The sequence below is a fragment of the Dromaius novaehollandiae genome, chromosome W (genome assembly GCF_036370855.1).
Source record: "Dromaius novaehollandiae isolate bDroNov1 chromosome W, bDroNov1.hap1, whole genome shotgun sequence".
Classification (NCBI taxonomy): domain Eukaryota; kingdom Metazoa; phylum Chordata; class Aves; order Casuariiformes; family Dromaiidae; genus Dromaius; species Dromaius novaehollandiae.
Genome location: NC_088130.1, coordinates 35,798,859 through 35,826,268, shown reverse-complemented (window position 1 = coordinate 35,826,268; position 27,410 = coordinate 35,798,859). Strand labels below are relative to the sequence as shown.

Sequence of the window (27,410 nt, the reverse complement as noted above, 5' to 3'; positions counted from 1 at the left end):
TAAATACACATAGAAGAGTCAAAGTTTCTCTGAGAGCTATGATAAATCTTAGGCCCAAGTAAGCATTATCAACATTATACCATTTTGTCCTATTGGATCTAGCTGGAAATTCTCCCAAATATTTAACCACTATTTGAGATTTTGCATGGAGATCCCAAGACATTGTTAATTCTCTTGAATAACAAGTAAGGTGTAGGAAGAACTACAGATTCCAGAGAGGAAGACCTAAGGATTGCCTTCAAAATAAAAAAGAGAAAAATACCTCCTGCAGCACAACTCAATTTAAAATCATATGAGCCCTTGCATGCTTCAATTCTGCTATAGGAAAATGAAATGCGAGAGCAGCGCTTAGGAGCCTGTCAGACTCCTCTCTGACCCTTAATCGTGAGGTATGGATGCGGGCAGGTATTTCCAGGCAGGTCAGCAAAGTTATAATCAACAAACAGAGGAAATGGAAAATGTCATACTACCATCCTGACTGAGACACTTCCCAGATATTCTAAGGTTTGCAAATTAAGGATCTTGTTAGTGGATGAAATAACAATTACAATTTATATTAAACAGTTATGGGACAAGATGCAATGGTGTAAGTACTTATTAGTCACGACCCTATTGGGGTCCTTGAAACAGACCATCACCAATTCACTTTTCTCCCAGATGACTGAATTGCTGTTAAATAGACAGAAAGTCAGGTTGAAGTTAACAGATTGAGGTCAAATTAAGCCTCTGCTAAAAGCCTCACAAAGATATAGTCTCCAACGTATTACAGAGGTACAGTTGTTAGTAAATAATTTTGTTGAATTCTGAGTAATTGTTCTGTTGCAGAAGACCTAGAATACCTTGCACCTTCCTACAGCCTGCTAGAACATAGGTATCTCCCCTAAAAAGCAGCCAATCGTGCATTGAAGTAAAGAGACAAAACTGAACAAACAAAAAATTCAACTACTAAAGAGAGCTCACTCTCACAGTCACCTTTTTTTTTGTAGTTATATCAATTGCTAATAGTAGCATTAAAAATCAGCTGAAAGTTTACTTCTGTGGATTATTCACAAATGAACTGTTAAGAATTCTTAAACTTCCATATTAGAAAACAAAAATTTAATCTGTTTTGAAAAACAGTATAAGGGAAAAGCAAAAGTGAGGGGAAAAACTGAAGAGAAATGGTAGTCCCCATGCAATGATGACTACAACTTCAGGCTTTAGAACAATCTGAGACTACTATGGCACATAAAACTGGTCAGCAATGACAATGGTTTTGAGAGTTCATATTTAGCTGCCTCTATAGAATACTGTAAAAATAAAATTAACATTCAGCTGTAATAAGAGTTCTGCTATGTAACTTACTTCCTTAAAACTTAGAAATAAAACCCACCAATGGCTTCCCACCAATGGCTTCTTTTTTTTTTTTTTTTTTTAATGCCGCCAGGTAGAATTGGTACAATACAAAAGTACTGAAGGTAATTCAACCGTTGGAAAGCATATCTGATTTGTCGTGCCACATGATTTTATAAAAGCTATTCAGCTGGAAGGCAATAAATAAATGTTCAAGTGATTTACACACTTTTGGATCATAATTTCTTACACTATGTTTTATTTTTAAAAATATATATATGCTGTACACTATTATGTTTATTCTCTGTGGTATAATAAAATCATAAATCCATCTGATGAAAAATGGATTGTATTCCAATTGCATCACTATAGCACACAGAGCTGCTCTTATCATACCACTTACAAAGATCAATGGTAACTTGAAAATGATTTCATTCCATACTACCTCTAATATATTAGCAATAAAAATACTCTTTTTAATTTAAAAGTCACATCAGCTGCTGTCCATCTTCTTTTAAACTCCTCTCCATTTCTGAAACTGACATATTACAGAAGCAAAATATCACCTAGTAACCACAGGGCTACTTTCTGATTTTTTTTGTGAAACTGTATTGGAAAAACTAGCTTAAGTGTCAGTTCAGCAAAAACACAAAGTTCTTCCCGACATGTGTAGCTGTGCTAGCACACCCTAATCCAATCTCTTGCTCTCCTTGGATAAAATACCCTTTGGATCTTACAAAACTTACAGCTGAATGCCATTGTATTTGTAGGACTAAAATTCTGACAGATGCTCACGGCTTTCTTAAAAAAATATAAATAGCTCCATTTGTTGTGATAATGCTCTTTAAAATGTTATTAATTGATGTAAAATGCTATTAAAAAGAGCAAACAGCTAGCCTCTCTTTCCACAAAAAGTTCAAAAGTTTTCTCAAGCAGCAGCATACATTTTACACACATTAAAAACAAACAAACAAACAAAAATAGTAAGGCATGCATCCCAAAGGCTCATCTCAATAATTATCATCCAAATTTTCAGGCTGGCCCTGCCTAACAATGACAAAAATCAGTTTTAGCTGATAGTTGAAAAGGGGACAATATCTATTTTATAAATGTGCCAAAAGTGCTGATGCTGTTTTTTCCTAGATTTGTAACACTACAGCAACTCAAACCTCAAATACCTATAACTCTGTGATGACATCAGCTAAAATCTTCAAAGCACACATGAACATTTCACTGATGTCAACAGCTCGGAAACTGCAATATGAAATTGCACTATGTAGGGGTCTAAAACAGCATACTTCACAGATATTTGCTATTATTGCAAACCTAGGATTATTACTATCAAAACTAAGCATTTGTAAACACTAAGTTTTTTAAACGAAAATTGTTCAGAAAGTGGGATATGAATAATAAAAATAAAAAGCCTGAAAAATCTCTTAGCTTCACACAATCAATACAGTAGCAATCCAGAGATGACTTAAATCAGTTTTCAGCAAGGTTTATTCTTATTGTTCAGAAAGCTGTTTGCAAGCAGTGGACAAGGACCTCTCACAAGTGTGGGCTTCATTAAAATTGCACAGTATTAAACCAGATGTCATCAAAATCATTCTTTGAAATCATACATTTGTATGACATGCACTGCTATCCAAAAGCAAATTTTTTCAGTATTTTATATAAAAAAATGCTATTTGTTATAGCTCTGAGTAAACACTGACTTTTCCCAGCAGCAATTACTCTGCTTGCTTAAGAGCACTTTCACAGATGAAAATGCTTTGCAGGCACTAAAGAGTTCAACCACAAACACTCCCACCACTTTTCAAAGTGGAGAGAATGCACAGAACACTGGATGATTTTTCTACAATGATACAAAAAATTCAGAATCAACAAAGAACTTATTCAGTACTCCAGTGTTTCTATAGCATTGGTTTTTGTGAACCAATATCTAACAAAATAGACAATGAAATATATCACAAAACAAATTCTAGATAGAAAGTCCTCTATTATAGTACAAACGTTTTAACTGAAAGAAGTAAAATAATGGATTATTTAACAAAGAATACATTTATTAACTTATTTTTTTTCTACTTTCATTAGAAATGTTTCAAGAACATTACAGGTTCAAAATGTGCTTTTTTGTAAACTCCTGCACCTCTTTTAGTGAATAAAACTTCTAACTCATAGCTGTACAAAATACAATTGCCATGGGAATACACAATTTCTTCTTTCTCTAGCTCACCTACTACAATAATTCCTAAGATAAAGATGATTCAACTGTTAAAAATACCATACCAGAGAAATATTATAGCATGGAAATTATATTGCATTAAAAATGTGTTAAATGTTCAAACGGTTATGGTGAAATTACTACTGAAATATTATTAAAATTTTAACCTATAACTAAAAAGAAACAAGAGAACAGCTGTGTTTCATTCTAAACATAATGACTTTCACTAATATTTTGGATACAAAGAAAATACTGTTTACCTAGAAGAATTCTTCTTTATTTTTTCATCAATATCATTAAGGACTTGTTGAAACTCCAATTCTCCAGGAAGAATATCTAACAAACAGTCTAAATTGGAAGAATCAAGGGAATACTCTCCTCCCCACTCCATTTTCAGAATCTGTAAAATACAAATGGAAAAATGTTTAAATAATGAAAAAAACGCTGACCATAATAAGCACCAAAATAGACAACGTTTTGCTCCTCTGCATCACTTAGATTAATAAGCAAAACATATTTGTAAGGAATTATAAAATAGCATTGAATAATGCAACTCTGCCTTCTGAGCAGAATTCTATCGAGGGATACCTGTGAAATAAATACAGAAATACATTTGATGACATCTTGCATTTTTGCCTTAAGAAATGAGTTATCTTCCCCTCAATAAGAGTAGTAGGCGTCTTTATTACATATTTTTTTTTAAGAATTAGAAAGAAAATTCTCACTTCTATCATTGAAAAATCTAAAAACAACAACAACAAAAAATGTATGTTTAGTGGGTAAATTCATTTTCTATGTGTGTATAATTTTTCTCCACGGAGTAACTGCTTTCTGCAATTTAAGCACACTGTTGCAAATAAGTAGAGCCTAAACAAAATTCAGACCAAAATCCTATGAGGTACCATAAAACAAGAGAGATAATCATGAAAATATTTACCTTTTTTGAGATTTACTCAACAAATACTTTGTCAGAACACAGGTCAAATTCATTGTCCTATTCAAAATAAATAAGAAGTTACGTCCCAGGAGTCTTTATATCAGAAGAAAACTATTAGCAGCAATTTAATTCTGCTTTCATTTTACTGATGAAAAAAGAATGAAATTTATTTTACAGCCAGTGATGGCTTGCTACTGAAGTTAAAGAAAAATTACATAAAAATGGAAACTTCTCAATACCAGTACATTTAATGTCCAATTATTAGTATTTATCAATACTATTTATACTGCAGTAGCAATCTGAGGTACAAATGTAACAATTTGGATGCACACAATATTTGGAAAACAAAATATACTTCATTTACAGTACTGAATGAAGAAATATACTATTTTACTTACAGGCAATATTATTTTATGAAGTACATACAATGTTGGTCAGCCATACTTATTTCAATTTTTTAGACTATGAGCTAGAATAGAAATGACAAACCACGTATGCAACTTTCCATATGAGGAAATCTTGAACAATTGTAGAATTAGTTTTATTTACACTGTGGGCCAAATCTAAGTTATGAAAAGAAATCCACCCAGTTACCACATTGGTTTTTTACTGACTCATCACATTTTCACCAATAAATCTGCTTGCTGGCACCACTGAGCCTCCCTGAGAAACAGTATGTGACTGTCTACTCAGTCAGTGTTCAAATGCAAACCTACCAGGACTGTTGTTTTTTCCTCAGATGTTGCAAATTCCTTTTTAAAATCAAAATCTCTAAAGGACTTAAACTCTTAGTTGAGGAGAAAGATGCTAAGTGGTCACATGAATCTTCAATAGTGGTGGAACGACTAACACTTTTTAACTTCAGTTGCTAGCAGATAACCTATCTTCTTTAAGGAAATCCTTCTTTATTCATTTTTGGGAATTTACCTACAGGCACTACTAGAAAAATGGTTTGAGGGTTTCTAACTGAACAGTCAAAACACATTCTCTAAAAGAACATCAGATTAAGATGCAAAGTCAAGATAACAGCGTTGCTTGAATATGAGTGTAGACCTACAAGCAGCAGAACTGCAGATTTCTTTAGCAGAAGCATCACTACCGATATTGTCTTAGCTCTTTTAAAACAAAGAGTTAGAACCCCTCGGTTCTGTAGAGCCTGAGCTAACAGCACGATACTAAGAAATATTTTGTGGATATACCATTTTCTTAAACTCTCAGAAGCTACAGAATATCCATTTCCAAATAATAATTCAAGACTTTTCAACAGTTTGGAATGTAGCTGAAACTCGGGCACCCTTCTGGTTAAAAAGTTCGCATGTAAACCAAATACATCACGTAACACATTGAGGGAAGATCAGTCTTTGAACGTAAGACTCAAATTATCTTAACAGATGTTACCGCAATTAAAGACGCTGTAATTAAAAGCAGAAGTAAAAAGCACTCTCCCAGATGCTGAAATAGTTCATTCAGTCACTGGCAAAAAGACAGTATGCCAACTTGGGGAGATTCTATAACCAATGGAAAAAGACTAAACAATGCTCTAAGCAATCTTGAGATAAAAGGAATACTGAAAATACAGTTCACTAATATATGATACTATTTCTGTTCAGGCATGGTCACACAAATTACACCCTTAAGAAATACCTCAGATACCTCAATGTAATACCTGTAAGTCAAACCCATCTTTTATTTATCTATGCTTGCAGAACAGTCAATGACTGGTGTAAAATGTACTGTATAATGGACACATGTAATGCAAAAAAATGGAGCACTGAATGATTTTCATAAAACAGCTCTGCAATCAAAATCTATTATACATACATACATCCCTACATCTTTTCCTTACAGGATAGCCACAAAACTCTTGTGTTCCACACAGAGACACCAGTATAGTTTACAGGCCTATTACTGTTTAACAAATTCATATTCATCGTATGAAGAAAATCACCTTGTAAACATGACAGCGTAGTTTGTGTGTATGCATTCCTATAAGACTTCTATGTCATACTTGTTCAGCCCACTTGTCAAAACAAGGTAATTATTTCCTTCGGTCTTGGTTTATGGGGGAAAAAGCAACATTTGATTATTCAATTGTAAAATATTGTTTTAAATGGTCAATAGTTACTCCTTCATACAAAAATCTAAAGATTTCTAAAGATATATCTGAAGATATAGGGATACCATATGAAGAAGCAAAAATCAAAACTGTTTCAGAGGCAAACAGTAGGTAGATGAAAATATAAACTCATTGAAATGGAGCAGAAATTCTACTGCTATTTATGTAATCGGTGTCAGGGCCCTGAGTGCACTAACAGGTTTTAATGGCCCTGAGCAGCCTCCCCAGGGACCACCACCCCCACCTCTGCCCATGGGTCCAGGGCCTCCACTTCAGGTCAGCCCCGGGCCTTGCGCTCCTGCCTGGGCTGCGCGGGACGAGTGCCCAGCTCCAGCGCCGCTGTGCCGCAGCCATGCCTGGGCCCGGCCACAGGCCTGCTGGCCCCGACCCGCGGGGGCCTGGCCTTGGCCTGGCCCCACGGCCCTGCTGTGCCTGACCCTGCTTACCCTCCCTGGTGGTCTGTGCTCCCAGCTGGACCTCAGACCTGCCTTAGCACCCTGCCCGCTGCTCTGGGCTGAACCAGGCTGCCCAGCTCCAGGCACCAGCTGGTCCTTGCTGCTCCCTGACAAGCAGCAGGCAGCAGCCCTCCTCTCCTGGCACAAATCAAATATTGTTTCTTCACTTTTTTTCTTCTTTGTAATGATATGAGGGAAGAAATTGATTTTGAAACTCCAAATTCTGTGGAGGAACAAAGGCACAGGTAAAGTTCCTTTCAAAATATACTAGAGGACCATTCATCACCACTAAAATGATGCGACTGTCAATCTTTCTGGTGGCTACTCAAAAAACTTAAGCTATGCACAATGTAGCTTAAAAAGGAAGAATTTTCAGGTCTGTCTTTTAACCCACAGTATTAATGCAAGTTTACTTAATGCAAGTAACAATTCCCCACGCACGATACATCTAACAGCAAGAAGTAATTTTTGTCAAAAACAATTAAGTCCATTTGAAGAAACATTATGGAATATTCAAGTTGATATAACAGTCATATATTTCTTGCTTTTTTAACTCATATAGTGCTTATGATCTAAAAGCACTTTTTCTTTTATTTTTTAACTGTTTTCTTTTTCCATGTCAATCAAAAGGAAGCAACCTTTTCATAGAAGCCATCTGTAAAATAATTAGTTCAAATTTAATGTTTCTTCATTCTGCTGCAAAAATTTCATAAACATAATTGTTGTGAAACCTCTCCATTACAAACATACATGGAAATTCCATGGGATTTTTAAGATTAGGTAATGCTTATATTTACTGTAATAAACATTCATTTTCAGACATATGGTGTGTAAAAGCTGAGTCATCCTAAAACTTCAGTAGTTTTCTGTATGAACACTTGTATTGAATGTATTACATGTATAATATACATGTACACATGTATAAATAACTATATTTATAGAGTCATAACATACTGTAAAAATGCAGCTATATAGACACCTCACACTTTTTGACAAAGACTTTTCTTTGTAAATATAAATTATGAGTACAGCAGTATTTCATTACACTGCGTAAAACATTACTAGGCCATGTTTAGAGCATAAAAATCCATTTCAGCCTTTCTAGTAACTTTGTAAATGTTGTCAGATTTATTTATCAAAGAATATGCAGTCTTGTTATTCATTTATTTCCCTATGGCACTTCAGCCAGTTAAGATCCTTGTTTTGACTTGGATGGGCTTCAGATATCACTGGATAACATCAATCATAGAGAATGTAAGGTAAATTCTGTATCATAGTTACACAAAACAAAGCTGGGGAAAAAAAGCATCTAAACACAGTTTTAAAATTATGTTTGCCTAGAGTGTCCTCTGAATCAATTGCCCAAGTCTTACGGAAAATTAATTAGCAGGGTCCTTAGGCCCTTTTGAAAAAAATTATAGTACATATGTATTCAAGAAAATCACAGCAGAACTGAAGCAGTAAGTTTAAAGTTAGACAAAGTTGTTCATAATGTTTGATCACACTTTGTTAAACATCCAGCTAAACTTTAAACTTTCTTAGGCTTTCGAATGCCCTGCATACATTAGTGTAAACTCTAAGTAAACCAAGAAGCCTTAGTTCATATACTATTTCATACAATGTAGATTGAACGGGAGACTGGCCCACTGTGTTTGAGCACTATAGCACCTAGTTGAGCAAACAGCCATTGGTCTTCAGAAAGAAGAAAAATGAATTAATTTTTCAATGAAATGCAGAGGTAGGTTATCATACACACATAGTGTATATGAAATAATCTAAAGTTATATAAATCTGCACATAATCTAAACAGAATCCTAGCACTTATAAACATTGGCAGATATTTAATGGAATCAACAATTTATGGGCTGTCACATTAAATGAATCATGTATACTTCAGTAAGAGGTCTAGATTCCCAGTATTTCTAACCTATAAAGGCCAGAACACAAGGTGATATATAACATATGTATCCAAGCAGGTTTAAAATTAACAATTAACAATCTTAAATAAATTAATCCCAAATAATTTAAACATAAATGGACATTGATAGCAGGGAATGAAATACCAAGTTTGCATTGGATAGCTGAGGAGTAAGATAAAGAGTCTGTTACGAGGTATTTTATACAAAGAGACATCTTCAATTTGGTTATTAGCTTCCTGACTTGCCCAGGAAACATTTTTTTGGTTGTATGGTAACTTCCATTAATCACCACAACCAGGATACACTGTACAGACAAACCACTTTAGCAGATTAAAAAATGGTAGACTGATGTTGTTTTGTTCAAATCACTGATTTTTAAACCTGGAGCTGTATAAGCTGTATCACATGAGTCTACAACTCCACAATCAAAACTCTTTAAAAAGTCATCCAACATTTCAACAAGAACACACGACCTTTGCTTTTATTAATTTCTTTCGGTTAATGCCAATGCACTGTCTTAGCTCTTGTTTAATACAACAAACTTATTTCCAAATACTTAAAATAATACCTTTAATATACTTCAAAATAACTTAAATAACTATATTTTGAATTTAAACTATAACAGACACATGTAAAATGTTAAAATATGGGTATTATCTAATACATTTATTCATTTAGCAAGTTGCTCTTCACATATAATGTTATGTCATACTTCAGCACAGAATGTGCTGTATAGTCACAGACAAAGCACCATAGCAATCAAGTTTTCTGGACTGCTATTTTAAAACCAATCTAATTATTTGAAAAATTATTTTAACATTATGTGACTTTTTCTCCTAGAGATCTCGTTCCACCTCCATTCAAGACAATAAAAGAAAATTATTTACATTAACATTATTTTTTAAAAAGAGGATGTCAATGTACCTGTGATTTGAAAACAGGCATATTTCAAACTGCAGAGATTTATGTAGAGAGAATTAGCCAAATCACTGAAGCACTTTTTGTGATACTGCCTCTTAATCTTACAGGAGGTCTCTTTTTATTGTACTATCACCCTTGTAAAACTAAGGCAGATAAGAGAATTGACTACAAGATTTTTCATCACTCCGCCTATACTTCCAAACTATCATCTTTACAATGATTTCCTTCATCTATCTTTAGTTGCACAACTGTTCTGAGCTGCTTTAAAGCACGGAAGATGTCATCTGCAATCACTCAGCAGGCAGCAACAGAGACTGCAATGGCTTTAAATAATACAATTCAATGTGAAATTCCTACTGTTCTGGACACATCCTCTGAATATTTAAAGTTTTGTTGGAAAGCGCATAGGACTTGCACAGGAAGTAAATTTAAAAATCATAATTTCTAGAGCTCTACTCTGACATATTAAGAGCTTTTTACCCAATTTTCCATAGTAAAATTCGTTTCAAAATTGTATCACTTTTTTAAATAAAGACCGCTAAAATAAAAGGGAGAAGTTAAAATTTCTATATATAGAAGAACAAAACTTTTTTTTTGGTTCTGATAATAGTCAAATTCTGTGTGTAGGCAGGTACAGCAGATCTCAACTTAAATTTTGGCTAGCTGCATTTTTCTCTCCCTACTTCCCATTTGATTTTCACACTCAGCTTTTACAAAAATTATAATGTATAGTTCTATTTAAAAAAATCTAAAGTATACCAAAAATAGTCTTCATGAGGATAGTATTTACATAATATTTTGCATGCTGCAAATAACTTTGAAACAAGTTCTATTAAAAACATCTAGTAACATTTCTCATCCAGACTTTCTGCATTTACTGTTACCATAAATTTATATTCAAATGTTAGTTTTCAATTTATCAGTTATTATTCACCATACACATACCACTTTTTCTTCTGTAATTTTCATAGAGATTTTCTCAGTATTTACACTTAAATTTGTAACCATATTGGACCCATTTTCCTCCTAAATTCTGCCATTATAAAAGAGGGCAAATAAGCGAGAGGGTATAAGATACAGTATATGCTATTATTTTTAATATTTGTGGATTCTTCAAACTATGTTGCTTACTCCTATTTTCCAGACATCTGTACATACAAGAATTTAAAATGAAGGTCCATGAGTCCTCGTTACTGCTTCTTCCCTATTCTTTGAGTCACACAAGATGAACTGCTGAGAGGAATCAGCACTTCTTTTTTAGATTTTCTGCTACTTGGGACTGGTAAGAGACATTCGAAGACAAGGAGAAAACTCTCATTTACATAAACTTAATCAAACACTATTGGTCAAAGCCAGTGACTTCAAAAGAGGAACATGCTATCTGGATTTGCAAGGAAACTCCTGAGGAGTTATTTCAGAAGAAAGGAATAAAGCATAGTGTAACTTTGTAACCTTAAGGAAAGAAGAAATGACCATTTTCCCAATAGCTCTTGAGTGCCAAAATTTCAAGAATCCACATTTCTGCCATGGCCACATACACACAAACACAGAGCATAAAAAATGCGTGTACCTTAACATTTTTGCATGCATATGTTTTTATCCTCTTCTGCCACTGTCAAGCATTAAGACTACATCGATTAATCTCGTTGTGAAATGGATAAGCTTTATTAATGATGGATGTTTAAAAAATTATTTTCAATTATAAATTAATCACTAATTAGTAGGCTAAAGTAATCACCAATGCATAGACAAGACATTCTTAGAAACCTAATTACAAATACCTTCTTTATATGTTTTCTCACCATCCTTTTTTTTGATTAATGGTATTTGCCAAGAAAATATATGATAACTAGAATACTAATTTCAAAATAGCATATGGTATTTCATTTATTTTCTACAGTTACAGCTGGAGATCATAAGTATGGAGTAAATTTGGCATACTGGTATGTTCAGGAAGGTGTCTGAGACCAGTAATTACTTTCCCCAGAAGGACTGCGTGGCATTGTTTTTTTTCTTACGGACAAGAATATAAGAAATCTCCTATGTGTGACACTACTGGTGCATACACTGAAGAATTCTCCTTTCAGTTATGGCAACAGGAGGTGGTATTGAGAGAGAATACGTGAATTTTCTCATCTCTTGTGATGTAGTAGAAAGATATGAGGAGGAGACAATACATTATAAAACCCTAAATCCCACTCAGAACTGTGCTCTCAAAAACACCTACTACAGCCTTCCTATCTTTTCTGTCATTAATGTATAAAATTACACAGATTTATAAGCACTGTAGTGAAGGAACTGATCTTGTAACACACTGTTAAAGAACCTAACATATACCATTTCCAAGTAAAAACCTTGCAAATACATAGTAAATACTTACATACTAGCCTATAAAAGCCTTTTCTTTTCTTGTTTATTGGAAAATCCTCCACCCAGACATAATACTCTTTCAGAACAATGGTATTTACAGCAAACAAATTTCAAGACCTTTCAGGTCTTATAGTTCAGTAAATCAGATACAGAGTTGTTAGAATTTTAACAGAAAATAGCCTTCCAATGAAACTGTTCTATTTAAATAGAAATACAAACAAGTCTGTGACCATAGCTTTTAAATGGCAGGCTGCATTTCAGTCTCTACACTCTTGAACATTGATCTTTGCCATTACTTCTCAACTTAATGCTGAAAGTCTGAAAAATGTCAATTTTACAAAAATGAAACACAGAAACTCTCCCTAGAGACCTCTCTTATGTGTGCACGATCTTAAGGCTTGTTTAGTGGTACAGATGTCAGATTTTTTTTCCCAAAAATATTATTAAAGCTTCCTACTAAATTCCATGCAGGGTCATATGAAATGTTTTACTGACATCTGGTACAACATGTCCACTAAATTCCCTTTTTCTAGCATATTTTTTTTTTTGAATCTTCCAATTCTTAAATCAAAACTTTGAATCAATATTTGCTGGCAGAACTGAATTTGCAAAGGTTTCATGTCATTTTGCCTAATGTTTAACACAACAATAATGTTCATTAAAAATTCTTATAATGATAATATATATCATTAAGATATTACAAGTTAACAGTCACACACTGTTTCTTCAAATTCATATTTACCTATGATTTTCAACTTCAAAAGCACCTTTAAGCTCCTGTTTCTCTTTCCCTTAAAAAACAAAACAAAACAAAACACAAAGTAATGACACTCTCTTTTATCATGTATACTGGAGTATATACGCTCGAGTATACATGATGTAGTATGTGTTAGATATTTTTGAGCTCGCAAGGTAAGGTCTTGTTTGAATAAAACTCATCTGTTTGCTTCTTCCATACTCCAGTTCTAGGAATGGCACCTCAGTCCCTGCACCTTCTTGGTCAGTTTCCCATCCAAATCTCCAAAGCAGTCAATAGATCAAATCAGATTTATTTTAAAGATGTAATTTTCAACTTTGAATTCATAAGAAACCTGCACTGCCCTTATTCAAAGCATATTACCAAACTCACGAGGAAGCCCAGGAAGGACACGACGTATTTTGGCTGAGAATATTTGGTTATGTGACAGACTTTAACAGGACAGCAGACAGAGCAAGACTATAACAATCTTCAAGACATCTGCATTGCTTTCCCTTCAGAAAAAAGCTTTTCACTGTAGCAGAAGTGACACAACAATGACATGCCACCTACAATAACAACTTCCTCTTCACTCTGTCTATACCTTTTCTTTTTAAAGCACACATATTTGAAGTGGAAAGAAGTTATTTCATGCTCTTTTTTGTACTAAAGCCTTTCTCATTTAATATATTAACTCCTTTCTCATCTCCTATTCCTCTACTGTTCCTGCTTTTCAGCCTAGTTTCCAAAGAAAATGCGGCTTATACAACCATGATGTCTGTGCATCCATCTTTCTCACCACCGTCCCAGGCTCACCCTTTTGCCAATTTCAGCCAAGTTTTACAGAGGTGTAGAAGCCTCAGAGATAATTATGTTCTTATAAATTTCATGAAAGTAATTACACAGACAAAAGATAAAAACTCTGTAAATGACTGTGCTGAAGCATATCAGAACTTGTAATTGACTGTAAGAAAGAAAGGCTTGCAACATTAAGTATCACTCATTCAAGAAGCAGTCATGTTTTCTGATGCTGGAGAATGTGGAAAAGTTTGAATCAATTTTTGCTTTTATAACTCAATTTGCTAAGGTTTCATGCAATATTGCCTAATGCTTAATATAACAATAGATCCTTAACACAACCCTAGATCCTTAAATGCCAGGCACAGGAAGAGTTTGGTATTTGCCAAAGTCATATGACAGGGATCAGTCCTCCTTGAGGGACCATGATGAGACACAAAGCTGGGTCCTGATTTCAGCCTTCGATGATAACAGCTACTATTTTCTGTGTAGATAATCTTTATTCTTTTGGATTTGCGTTACATAGAGGCCTTGGGAAGCAGGAAGAGAGAGAGAGAGCCTCCAAAGTCTCCTTTTGCAAAAAGTTAACCAGATGAAAGTGTGAGTGAGAAAAGATCATGATGTGACTTATGCTTATGTAAAAGTATCCACTAGCCAAGGGACTGCATGAACACCTAGATAAGGCATTTGGAAACCACCTTACCAAAAATGAGGACAGAGGTCTTAAAGGCTCCCTACTGTGTAACTGTGAGAAAATTAACTGATTGCCCTGGGGCAATTGAACTGCACACAGTATGCTTGCTTTTTGTCAGATGATTCATACCTGGAAAGTTTTAAGTAGGGAATATCCCAATAGCCAGAAGCAGAAAAAAGCAGTTTGATGGAGATTCTGAGACCCCTTGGCACCAATTACACTAAATATGTTGGAAGCGGACTTAGTACTGAACACTAACCTCTGACACATCCAGGGAAGTCTCCTTGACTCCACTCTTCCTAGTACCAAGGTAAACAATGAGAGGGCATCTGCGGTCCTTTAACTTCCTCCGATGCACTAGTAACCTGAGCGACAAGTTCTGTGTTAACACTCATCATTCAAAAGGCCTCATGAATGACCAGTGGAGTTGAGGAGATCTCAGCACAATTGAGCATGTTGTGAAATGATCTTGAAAGATATTTCCTGACATCAAACCTCTTTGGAAAATGTCAGCTACTACACTCCAGAGTGTTCAGCTGACAAAAAGGATATGATTAAATCCAGAGTTTCATCGGATACTTTTGAAACCCCACTCAGAATCCTGACCTAAGCGATTGGCACACAGCATACCAGTCAGAAAGATGCTTCTCCTTCAAATTATAGAAGCATGTCACCTTCCTCTAAATCTGTGTTTGTGAACAACTTCTCCAAAAATTACTTTTCATATTGTTGCCTCATGTTGTGTGAGAATTTATTCAGAAACACAGATTTGGAGGAAGGAAAAAATCAATGAAAAATCAAGACAACAATATGAAGATGTTTGCAGATTCTTGTTGAAGACAATGAGAAGATTAAGTGCCCAAACTGTGCATAATACAAGACTCATAGCTATGAGAAAGCCATGTGTGTAAGAACAGACCACTGCTTTATATAACTGAGAGGAACTGAAAAAGTGCCAGGTGCACAGTGGCCTATACATTAATACATAGGGCATATACATTAATACATAGAGGGCATAACTGCACTTTTTTTGGTGAGTAATATTGTCTAGAAGCTCCTTGTTTTTGGAAAATAATGTAATTATCATTATGATACATTAAGAGTCCTAACCAAGTTACAGTGTGACAGGCCTATCTTTTTCTTTACCCAGAGAGTCAACACATAGAAAAAGAATTACTTCTTATTCAAGGAGGATTTTTTCTTCTCTGTACAAAGCTAAATTTAGATTTTGCAAAGTATTAAAAGTATAATATACATATTTTTTAAGCTGTTCTTAAATCTCTAAGAACAAAGCAAAAAATCTTAAAGAAAACTACTTTTTCCACAAGCATTTTCCACAAACATGCACTCCAGCAGAGGAAAGACTTTCAAAAAGTCAACATCAGACCATAATATCCTCCATTTGCCAAGCTCACAGGGATGCACCTGACATACAGTTCATAGACCAAGGTATACAAACAGTATTCTGTTATAGCATATCAGTGATTAAAATACTTAGGGATGCTGCCTTTAATTATATGGTTTGCAATGACAGAAGAGAGGGGGGCAGAAGAGACGGGGCAAGATGTCCTCTCTAGTACAGATTACCTAGATCTTTCCATAATCCAGAGAGGTAATGAGTGGGTCAACGGATGAAGTTAACATCACTCTGACGGTCTTGACTGACAGATAACTTATTAGTCATTACAAAAAATGAGAAGACGAAGAAGCAGAACAAATTTTTTATATTATTGAATTATATCCCAATGGTGCCTGGCTGCTGAGTATGACAACTCAAGAAAAGCAAACAGAATGACAAGTCTAAAATGCATCTCCTTTTGTTACAGAATTCTTAACAAAAAAGTTACATTTCCGTCAGATTTGTTCCTGTTGCTTTTACGTTTCCTACTTTAACAAATTTCTTCAAGTCTATTTGAATAGGTGCTGTAAAATTATACTGAAAAAGGTTGTATTTTTGGCACCTTCAATTATATTGAATGTGTTATTGATTATATTGTAAATGTTTTGTCTGATACATTGCATATCGAATTATTTTAAATATTCAATTTTGCCTTCTCTCAAGTAATAATATTTGACTAACAATGTTCTCAATTTTTAGATTTTAAAAAAAAAAGAAAAGTGAGGCACTCAGAGCAGTCCTTTACATAAGGCTATACTGAAATTTTTACTTAAAACAGAAATAAGATTTTCCATCTGGTATTTTAATAGTTGTATTTTATCTCCAAAATTTAATACAATACCTTTGAGAACATTAGATTTTTAATAATAATTTTTGACCAAAGATTTACTAAATTTATCATGCAAAGGACTATTGTATTGACTTTGTGAAGCACTTCGTTCTTCATTTTTTGCTCCATATCTTATATTTAAGATCTCTAATGCTAAATAACTACAGATAAACATTCCAAATTTCAAACAAGAATTCCTCTGTTATGTGAGGAATACAGCACTTCTATAAATAAAATATACATTTAATAAGTCATATACATTTTGCAAATAAACATTTTATAAACAAATATTTACAAATTTTAAAAAATTATAAATATTATATGAATAAAATGCTGTTGCTTTCTCTCTTCGGAATCAAATATTGCCATACTGCCATTCAAATATACCATTTGCTGGGTAGTGAAGTCTTTTAAATTATACTGTGTTTCTCATTGGCTGTGTTCTTCACATACAACTCCAGTTCTATCAAATATAGCGAGGCAGACAAATCCCCAAAAGCCTAGGCCTCATGCATAGCATTTTATTCTCATCTATCACAGAAAGCTTTTGCCCGGACTGGTGTGTTATCCAAAACAGAGAAAAGTAGGAAAACGGACTATGGTTGCCATGGCATAAAAGCGATGAAGATGGGAGGGTTACAGCTTGGCCCTGCAATCATTATAGATATCTCATCAGGAGAAACTAAGGTGTTTCTGTCCCTGTGCTGGACATTTGAATACTGAAAGTATTCACCGTGAAGTAGACATTTTTGGGTTCAATATTTATAAGGGAAGATGTAAGAACAAAGACAAATTGGATAAACAATAGCTTAAAGAACTATTATCTGGTTTTTTTAGAAAGGTGACTAAATAAAGCAAGCTTAGGAAGAGCTCAGATGTTTTCTTAAAGTGTATAAGTCACGAAAAATAATAAATTCAATAATAATAAATAAAAAACTCTTAATAATAATAAACAAACAAAAAACTCTTGCAGCACAAATTTTTTAGATGATTTCATAAAGATATCTAACCATGTTACATTCATTTTCCAGCCAGGCCAACTCAAATAGCTGACTAGAAGAAAAGAGGGGGCATATAGTTCTTAACAAACCTATAAATTCAGTTTAATATGTTACTGTGGTTTTGTACAGACTGTGTTGTATAATAGAATGGTATAAAAAATTGTCTTAAGTATTTCCAAGCCTAAGTGAACAAACTTTCCATTTCTTACTTTGAGATATATTCATGAAGAGAAAAGTCTATTTCTGTTTGAAAACACATTACAATAAAAGTCACCTGGCTTTGTCAAAGTAGCACAATAAAGGTAGAAAGTGTACAACTATTTTGAGTATCCTAGCCTGCCATATTTATGAAAAATTAGATAGTAAGAACCAAACGGGAGGTGGCCAAAAAAGATTGTATGTGGATCTGAAAGGGTACTTGTTATCTCTCAAAACATCCAGCTGGCCTTTCTATCTTGGAATAACTGCTATATGACCCAGAGATCACTTCTGAATGTCAAATTCTTTTTTTATAGACAACAAAGTACTCTTATCAAACATAACTGAAATCACTCTTTAAAGAAGACAGACAATATGATACCATATGCCACTTACCATGGCTTCACAGACCATAGACCAGACTTTGACAGCTATTGACCTACTTGTTTATTCCAGTTCGCGCAAATAGTAAGTCACCTCCAAAAACTGAATACATTCAAGGACATGAAAAAGGATAGTTAAAGGATAGTTAAGTTTAGCTTAAGACGCAAAGAGATTGAAAAAAAAACCACTTGTGAAACTTTAGAAATACTTACCTTCCTTCTTTGGAAACTCAAACTTATTGTCCATTTAAACTTAACCCCCCCCGGACCAAATGTTAGTTCAACACTGATTAGAGTATTTTTTTGTGTTAAGCTTACATTTTTTTTTTTTTTATGATAACTAAAGTACAGTTTGTAACTATAATCAAGATAAAACAGAAGATATAACATTTGATAGTTAAATAGGAAATATTTGTACAGAACTACAGTACCATTCAGGTCCTTCTCAAAATATGCCATGAAATGCCATAAGAACCTGCATAATTGGTTTAGATCAGGAAAAGAAGAACACTAAGGCCTTGTCTGAGGAAGATTAAACAACAGGAGAGATATATGGATTCCAATAGAGTAGGGATATATTCAAAATAATAAGCTTTTGGCTGAGCAATGTGGTAAATTCTGCCCATTTGGAAAGGGCAACAAACAAACTAACAACCCCCTCCCCAAACTAACCTACTGTAATTCCCCAATGACACAAATTGTAATCCGAGCTCTAAATATTTTTCTAATTAGGTATTTTATAATTTGTGCTATTTTTGAAATTCTGCATTTGAAAGTATTTGTGCACACAACGCATTTAAAGAATACCACCACTGAATGATGACATTAATTGTGATACTGAATGGAGAAAGAGAAGCTAGTATGAAGATATGTAGTTGACATTTGTCACCATTTGCCCCCAGGTGAAATTCATTTACTGGGGGGGAGGGGACCCCTTCCAATTTGCTTGAAAGTGACTGGCTCTCACTTGCACACTTTTATACCATGACTAACAGTTAACAACAGGCTACATAATACACAGCTATAACACAATGCTGTTTACAATGAAGTACATCCTGTCAGTAGTCAAAAGAGGTAACAGACTATCTAGATGCCAATAAATGCTTGGCCATGAAATGGCAGATCAGCCAGCTTGCTTTTCCTTCTCTCAGGGTAACCTCACTTCTCTCTAGCTTCATTACTGGTTTTGTGCAGGTGATAAACTGGCTACGGCTCAAGTGTGCTCTATCACCTCCCATTTACTATTTACATCTGAACGACAGCTCACAGCTACAAACTGACACTATAGTACAGTGTAACTGGTGTTTCCAGGCCGAACAAATCAACCTTCACCAATTTAAGTAGGACATAATATTTGCTTGCACTGAAAAGAGACATAAGGTCACTAAAATAGCATAACTGGTGACAGCAAATAGCACTGTAACACCACTGATAGCATAACCTGTGACAATGTATAAGCATTTTGCACTGCAGCTAAACAGAAGTGTATAACTGCAAAGAGGCTAATAGAGACTTGTGGTATGGTTGCACAAATGGTTCAGGAAAACATCTGCAAGCAGTCAAATCTGCAAGAAAAGAAGAAGAAATGCAACTCAGGAAGGAAGGATGTCTGTTGGAACCAGAATAATCCCGTAGAATAAACAGAAAAATATGCCTGGCAAAACCAGAACAGGTCCTGGTCCTAAAAAATCAGATCAGCTATGTTGAGTGCAGATGAGCTCCTCCATTTCTTTTTGAGGAGGAGGGTGAGAAGCATAAAACATTAAGTATGAGGGAGGAAAAATGGAAAAAGTCCCCCACTTGCATTCAGGCTTTCCCTTATCAAAGAGCTCAAGCTGGCCACCTCAGTGACTAAGACCATCAAGGATCTGAGCCATCAATGGTAGCTATCCAGCATTAGCTCTGCAGTATTGTATACTTACAGCTCATTTAAGATAAGCATGTTAAGGACTAACTGTTTTAATATTGTGTGCTCCTAGCTGTTAACAACTAAAAATTGACCACTAGCAATGTATACTGTTAACGAATGCCAAATCACTAAAGTGTTGTTTTGAAGTTTAAAACTGGCCTGATTTATCAGTCTTCTAAACACAGTAATCTGTAATTCTCTAAATGGTAACTATACATATACATATATTCAGTTGCAAGTGTCATGCTCCTGTGAGCAGAGTACAATTCCTAGTTCTGCTATACACTTCATATGTGGAGCAGGAGTTGGGTAAATCACGCATTCCTGCTCTTTAAATTTGGTAACAGGAATGCTATTTCCCTTCTCCCCTCTCCTTTGTCCTATTTATCTTGTGAGCTCTTCAGATTAAGGACAGTCTTTTACTAGGTCTAACATCAACCACAAATGATGCAGGATCTCAGGCTGGTAGGTGCTATTTCCATCAAAACAGAAAACTGTAATAGTCAGCTAAATTCAATGAATAGATCTTCATGCACCAAGATGTAATAAAACTAAGTTTTGGGCAGGCTTCTGCAACTATAGAACTATACATTTCATTTCTACGACTGTCTACCTTCTCCATCACACTAGTGGTTGTTTGTGACCCACACTCCCCCTTCCAGCCAATATCAACGTCTTGCACCCTCCTCTCACAAGAGTTCTGCATGCTCCTCACTTCTACCTCCTTTACCAGGGTTCCCTCAACAGCACCCTCATATCTCATGGCAGTCCTTATTTTGCAAGCATGCAAACAATTTTATGTAATCTCATTTCCCACGCTTATTCTACTCACCACTTTTATTCTGGGAGGTGAGTCAATCTGGATGCTAATAACTATACTGTGAAGACAGATGAAGATGAGAGATGGACCTTGCTATACTGGCAAGCATTAACTGTTCAAACATTACATTTTTAGCCATGATGTTGTTTGAAAGATACTTGAAGTTATGACTATTCTAAATAATAGCAAAGGCTTTCAGGCGTCACCTGTTTTCCTCCTTTCAGTTCTTTAATCTCTTATAAAATCAGTAAGATTCTACCCAGAATATTGCCCCAAAATTGAATTCTTCACAAAGTTCTCGTATTCAAAAACAGAAAAGGAAACTACATCGAAAAGACAGCAAGCTTTCAAACTTGACTAATGAGATGTCTTATCTTTTGCACTGATTTGCCTATTGTTCAAAGATTGAAAATTTACTATATAACCAAAGAGAAAAAACAAAGGATTAAGATTAAATAATACATTGTATATTCACTAGATACCAAAAGATGCATACAGTATGCAGCTAATGTATCTTCAGCAATTAAAAATTCAGCTATATGAATATTGCAATGATTTAAGTTTTTGAATTATTTATCTCAAAGTGGCAGAAAAGATCACTATTTAAAAATAACATGCAACATGCGAGTCATGAAAAATTGATGTGCAACAGACAGTCTTTAAGATTTGAGCTCCCTTTATGCAAAGCTATTAATGCTAAAAATTTCCTACCAAAATTAAAGTCATTGGAAAAAGAAATCTTATGACCTGTTCCAGCAGTTCCTAATTCTCAGTTTTATTCCCTGTGAAGTATAGTTGCAAGTGTATGAATTCAAAAGAAGGGTAACGTGGTGTTGCTTAAATCAAACCACAAAGGAAAAAATTAAATTCTCTCCAAAACCACTCCCTTCTTTTTTCCATTTGCCCCTCTCATCTCTCATCCTCTGCCACACTCCTCCCCCCCCCCTCCAGGTTTCTCAACAAAAATAAATGCTGGATGGCTTCATGTTAAGTCAGAAAAATCATCACTATAGCTGCATTTTACTGTATTTGCGGCTTAACATATCCCAACAGTGAATCTAACATTTAGAATCTATCATATCAACATAGTCATCATGATCCAAGCTGCAAATAATAGAGAGTGTCAGTGTCAATTTTGCTTTCTCACACTTCCTTCCCTTCACTTCATCTGATTTTAATAATCCCTGTCAAACCACAAACAGTCCAAATTACCTTCTTAACACAGAAGCTTTCAAGGAAGAGACAGAATCTCAACTTTCATTTAGCGACTACAAAAGCAAGCTGTCCAACTGGACAAATATTATTTCCACTCTTGACAATCTCTACAGTAAAGCATGCTTTTTAATTTTAACTGAAGCTGCCAAGGGTTTGATATCAGCTTCTCGTTCAGTGTAGACTGACTCACAGGATTAGCAGACCAACAACTGCAATTGTGTTTAAAGAAGCCAACACTCCCAGCTAAAAGAGAAAAAGCTGCATGCAAAAGATGACAATTGCATGTTACAAGGTAACAACAAACTGAATTAAGAAAAAGATTATAAAAATAATTTCAATTAAGTAAATCTCATAAGGTCTATTTCAAGAGCATTTTAAATTTCTAAGATAGACCAAATGGTTGCTACTAAAATGTAATATAAATCAAACTTTTAGGAAACACAGAATTTGTAGCTTCATCTATACGGCTGACAGTCTAAGAAAGGTTAGCATTTGACAACAGGAAATATGTTCAAGGCAAATAAGCTCCCACAAACGTATGTGATCTGTAATTATTTTCCTCTCTCTTGGTTTGTCTTCAAAGCAAGCTTGATAACATAACTCACTACTTCACATAGATCAGTTTAAAAGTAATTGATTTCTCTGATGAGGCACAGTATTGTATAATTAGCATTCTATTTGAAGTTTATGTGGATTAATCAAAGCATAATATATTTTTATATAAAATATTTTCTTCACATAGACACAGCACTCTCTCTAATCATCTGGAAGTCTACTGCTTTTTCGTATTTTTAATTACTTAAAGTTGAAATCAGGTTTTGAAGTGTTACTAGCTATAAAAAAGCAAAAAAGAATAACCAAGATGATTCCCACCAGAAGACTCATGTTGTAAAATATTTGTTTAAATACTTCAAATAGCCTGTCCCATGTATAGGCCTATTAAGACTAATCAAAGCCGCTTTAAAAGATTCTATGGTAACCAGCAAGAATACATCAAAACAATAAAAGCCTATCTTTGAGAAATCCACAAAAGAACTTTGTGAAACAGAGAGGTATATGCCTATGTGGTGTCTAGAGTTCCACAGCAAGAGAATTATGCTTTCTACTAATCAGAACACAGGCCTGAGTTAAGGGCTTTTTGTTTCTTTCTTTCTTTTCAACATTTTGGGATAACAGCTGGATCTCTATGATCACCTCCTTTCATGGTAGGACATCCTCCTCCTCGCCTGCTTATTTTGTTTCCCTTTCCAGAGAAGGGAAGTCTTACCAACTCGCTTTTTTTTCTCCTTCAGCATTGGCTAGCTGGCATACAATTTTGATACTCAGCAGTATACTGATCCTACCATATTAGGTCTGCATCTGATTTGACCTATATTATCTTTTATCCCATATACACTGATGCATAAAATCCCCTACACTTGCCTTGAAGAGAGAGAAAGGACTACTAACACTTAAACTTTGGATGCTCATAAGGGCAAAGTAGGCTAACCAAAAGGTAATATAGAATTTTAAGAGTCTGGTAGAAGTCTATCCCTACTACATATGATCCTCCAATAAAAGTTCGCATAATGGTAAAGTAGGTCAGAAGATCATTATCAATGCATCTTAAAAAAGATGCTAACTGTAATACACAGACAGATGTTATTCTCAATTATAATTACAAGCACATGGATTTACATCTCTTGAAGCAAAGTGTTTAATTCTACTCTCGACTGTCTTGACTTCCAGTTAACCAACACTTTGAATCCAGAGAACTCATAAGTGACGTCAGCTAGATTTCTGCACTAAAAAAGTTCAAATTACAAGTCTTGTAAAAATTACACTTTTCATGTTTATTACTTGCCCATTATCTTACTGACTCATCCATTTCATTCAAATAAAATATACTTGCCTGTAAGAGGTCTGCTGCTATATCTGCCTCTCTTGCTTTCCCTTAATATTTCTCTCACTTTCCATAATTTCTCTGCTTTTGGGCAGCTGAGACTTTCTACTCTCTTCCCATCCAAACTATCACCACAATGTTCAGCAAAAATAGTCATCAATGTTGACAAAGGTGTTTTCATGCTTGGCTGTTAAGATCTAAAAGGATAAACACAACAGTTACCATTTCAAGCAACCTACAAACTTTGGCAGACTTATCACTATTTAGTAACAGCAGCAGCCTCCTGATTCTGTGTTACGACAACATCTTACTCCAGGAACGCACACGTTGCTCAGCATGACATAAAAGTGTTCCCAGTAGGCCATTTTCTCTGGACGTTTCCAGCCACAGTCTCTGGACACACTGCAAACAGCAAATACTTTACTACTTCTTCAATATCATAACAAAGGCGAAGCATTTGAGAACACTGAGGGCATCCTTCTCCTATCCAGCTTGCATCACTTCTTTCTCATTGTTCTTCCCACTTCTGTAGTATTTTTTTATTTTTACAATAAAATGTACATGTTATTTATTGTCTAACCATTAGCAAATACAATGGCAGTAAGAGATAGGAAAAAATATCCATAGAATACTATTCTGAAGTACAAATATACTCACTGACATGAAAGTGTGTTAATGCCACACCTTTTTAACAGTAATCAAAGTATTTGTACAAAACTAAACCTCGTACGTATTTGGTTTGCAATTCTACAATTATCTAGGAAGCCTAGATTTTTTTTTCAGGATAGGAGCTTCTTATGTAATTCAGAAGCCGTATCTAAGTAATTTTTTTCAACTAGTTGCTTAGAGTAAGCCTCCATCTTCCTATCATCCTGTTAATAATCTTTTCCAAAGAGTTTTGTCTCATTTTTACAACTTATGTTTTAGGTGTTATGTCTTTATTGCTTTGCGAGAAGTGCAAGTCACTTCTATGATGCTACAGATACAACAACCAATTCATAATAAAGTAGTATTTTAAAATAATATTTATTCGTGATATCTTTGCATTGCCACTGAAGGAGAAAGAAAGAAAAATAAGTAAATAGCTATAATGAAAGGAATTTCCTTCTTCTCAAGGATCTTTTAAATGACAGATGGCTCTCACACTCCATTCTTCTGAGGAAAAAGTGTTATTCAAGCTGAAACGTGCAATTCCAGAAGCAAAAAAAGGGCACCAGTTTGAAGTTCCTGGTCACAGAGCAACTGAAGACTCATGCAGCTGGCAGCTCATGAAAGACACACAACCTGTACTTCAGGCTAAAGTTCATCTATGTCTGTATACCACGGCAACACCATGTGGGTACGCAGAAGAACATTAATGGGGCACTCTAATGGGTTCCACTATCTCTTCTGGGAAGATGCTGCATCAAGAGTATTATTTCTAAAGTTGATGGAGCCAAACGTGTTAAAAGATGGGAGAGAGAATCATGGCAAAACCTGTTCTCACAAAGGAAAACAAATCTCTTTTCGGAACCAGACTAGGACAATAACTTACTGTACAAAGAAGAAAGAATCAGCCGTTTTGTGATGCAGAAAAGAGTTCCTCCTCCCCACTGTCTTAAATAACTACTATAAGGATATTATATGAAATTGTCTACAGCAGAAAGCACTTAGCCTTTGGTTTCATGATTAAGAGTGCTAGTGTTCATAAATATCTTATAAAGGAACACCATGCACTGAATACAGTGCATGTATTCCTTACATAATTACAAGCCTCAAATGAACTGTGCAACCACCCAAGAAGTGGAAATACAGTGTAAACAATGCATACTACTTGCCTATCACCGTGAAATGATATTGACTTCAGAACAATATTGAATTGGAACTTAGGAATCTAATTTTATTTTTTTCTTAAATGAGGACTGTATTTAAAGTTTACAGAAAGAAAAGGAGGAGAAATTCACAGATTAAAGAAAAAAGGAATAAAAAGTGTTTTCTAGGGTCACATTAACATTTTAGCAAATTTCTTTTCCCTTAAATTAATCTTACAGCATTTTACAACTTTTGTAAAGCAAAAAATTAATAAGCCATATAAGATTCAAGCTGGGAACTTATATTACAATCAAGATTTTTAAGGTTCAAGCTATATTTTTTGTAATTTAACTACCTAAAACGGAGCATAGTGACAGCTCTGCAAGAATACCCTTCAGAAGGAAAAGCTGTGACTAAATCTATTTTTATTTTAAGTATTCTATGGTGGACTTACTTACCTTAGAGTTGATATTCTATTAATCTGCAAGATAAAATTTTGCTTGTTCTGAGCCAACCAACAGTAGGTGGTTGCAAGCCAAGATTACCTTCACTGGTACACCACCAAAGGCAGTGTGGAAGATGTCATTAGTCCAAACAAAACCTCCAGTGAAAAAAGTAGTTAATGACATGTATTCAGAGTAAGGAGGAAAGAGTTCAGGGATAGAAAATGGAGGCAGCATTTCCTGAAACAACATTCTTTTTCTAGATGAGCTGGTAATAAGTGACATTACTATATCCCGGCTCATTGCTGATCTCTGGCACTGAGCACAATTCAGAACTTCTAAGGCTGTCACAAGTAACAGATTCAGAAATCTATTACTTTAACAGTTTATGCCACAGGATGGCATGGAATGAATGACTGGATTTTTAATAACATAATAGACTGAAGTCATTTTTCAATTTCTCTTCTATCACAGTGTGCACCAGGAACAAGTTTATTATAACGAAAGAACTGAGTGGGCTGTATTCTTCATCACCCCCTACATCTGCATTACCTGACACAACTCACATGTTACCAGTCAAATGACATGATAAGTATCAAAAACAATGTATACTCTACTATTCACATTTCAAATAATCCACTTCTTAATTTGTGCTACTGGATGATACAGCTTCATAAACCACTTTTTCTTTGGACGATTGCAAGTTTTTATTCAAGTTAGATTTTTGTACTGCTATGCACCAATGACAATGCAATAAGAGCAGAGGGAAATTGATTGATTGTGCTGAGAAAAGAGTTTCATGTACCTTGAGAGACAGGCCACATTTGCAGACCTTGCATTAATAAGGTCAAGAGGAATTATTTTGGTTTTCTGTATAATATGGAACAGACTGTGTTCTCCAAATGTAAAAAATATTAGGGACTGCTGCAACTAATGAAATACAGAGTTATAGCAGACATTTCAAAAACAGTGGTCTCAATCAGTTCTACAGTAACCATGTATTCCTTACTGCAAACAAACAGATACATTGTTCAGATT

General features: G+C 34.8%; 1 protein-coding gene across 9 annotated transcripts in view; it reads right to left on the bottom strand.

Annotated features, from left to right (window-relative positions):
* LOC112980273 (uncharacterized protein KIAA0825) overlaps positions 1–27,410 on the bottom strand; it is a 251,439-nt gene that overhangs the window by 211,735 nt on the left and 12,294 nt on the right. For 7 of the 9 annotated variants that reach the window (XR_010385523.1, XM_064499841.1, XM_064499843.1 and 4 more), the window contains exon 3: positions 3,817–3,956. Coding sequence is in view for 8 of the 9 variants with exons in the window: in XM_064499841.1 (XP_064355911.1) it covers positions 3,817–3,947 (131 nt within the window). In the remaining variant the exon portion in view is untranslated. Of the gene's footprint in view, positions 1–3,816; positions 3,957–14,761; positions 14,868–27,410 lie in introns of those variants that run through there. The other 2 variants (XM_064499842.1, XM_026094998.2) reach the window with 2 other exon arrangements.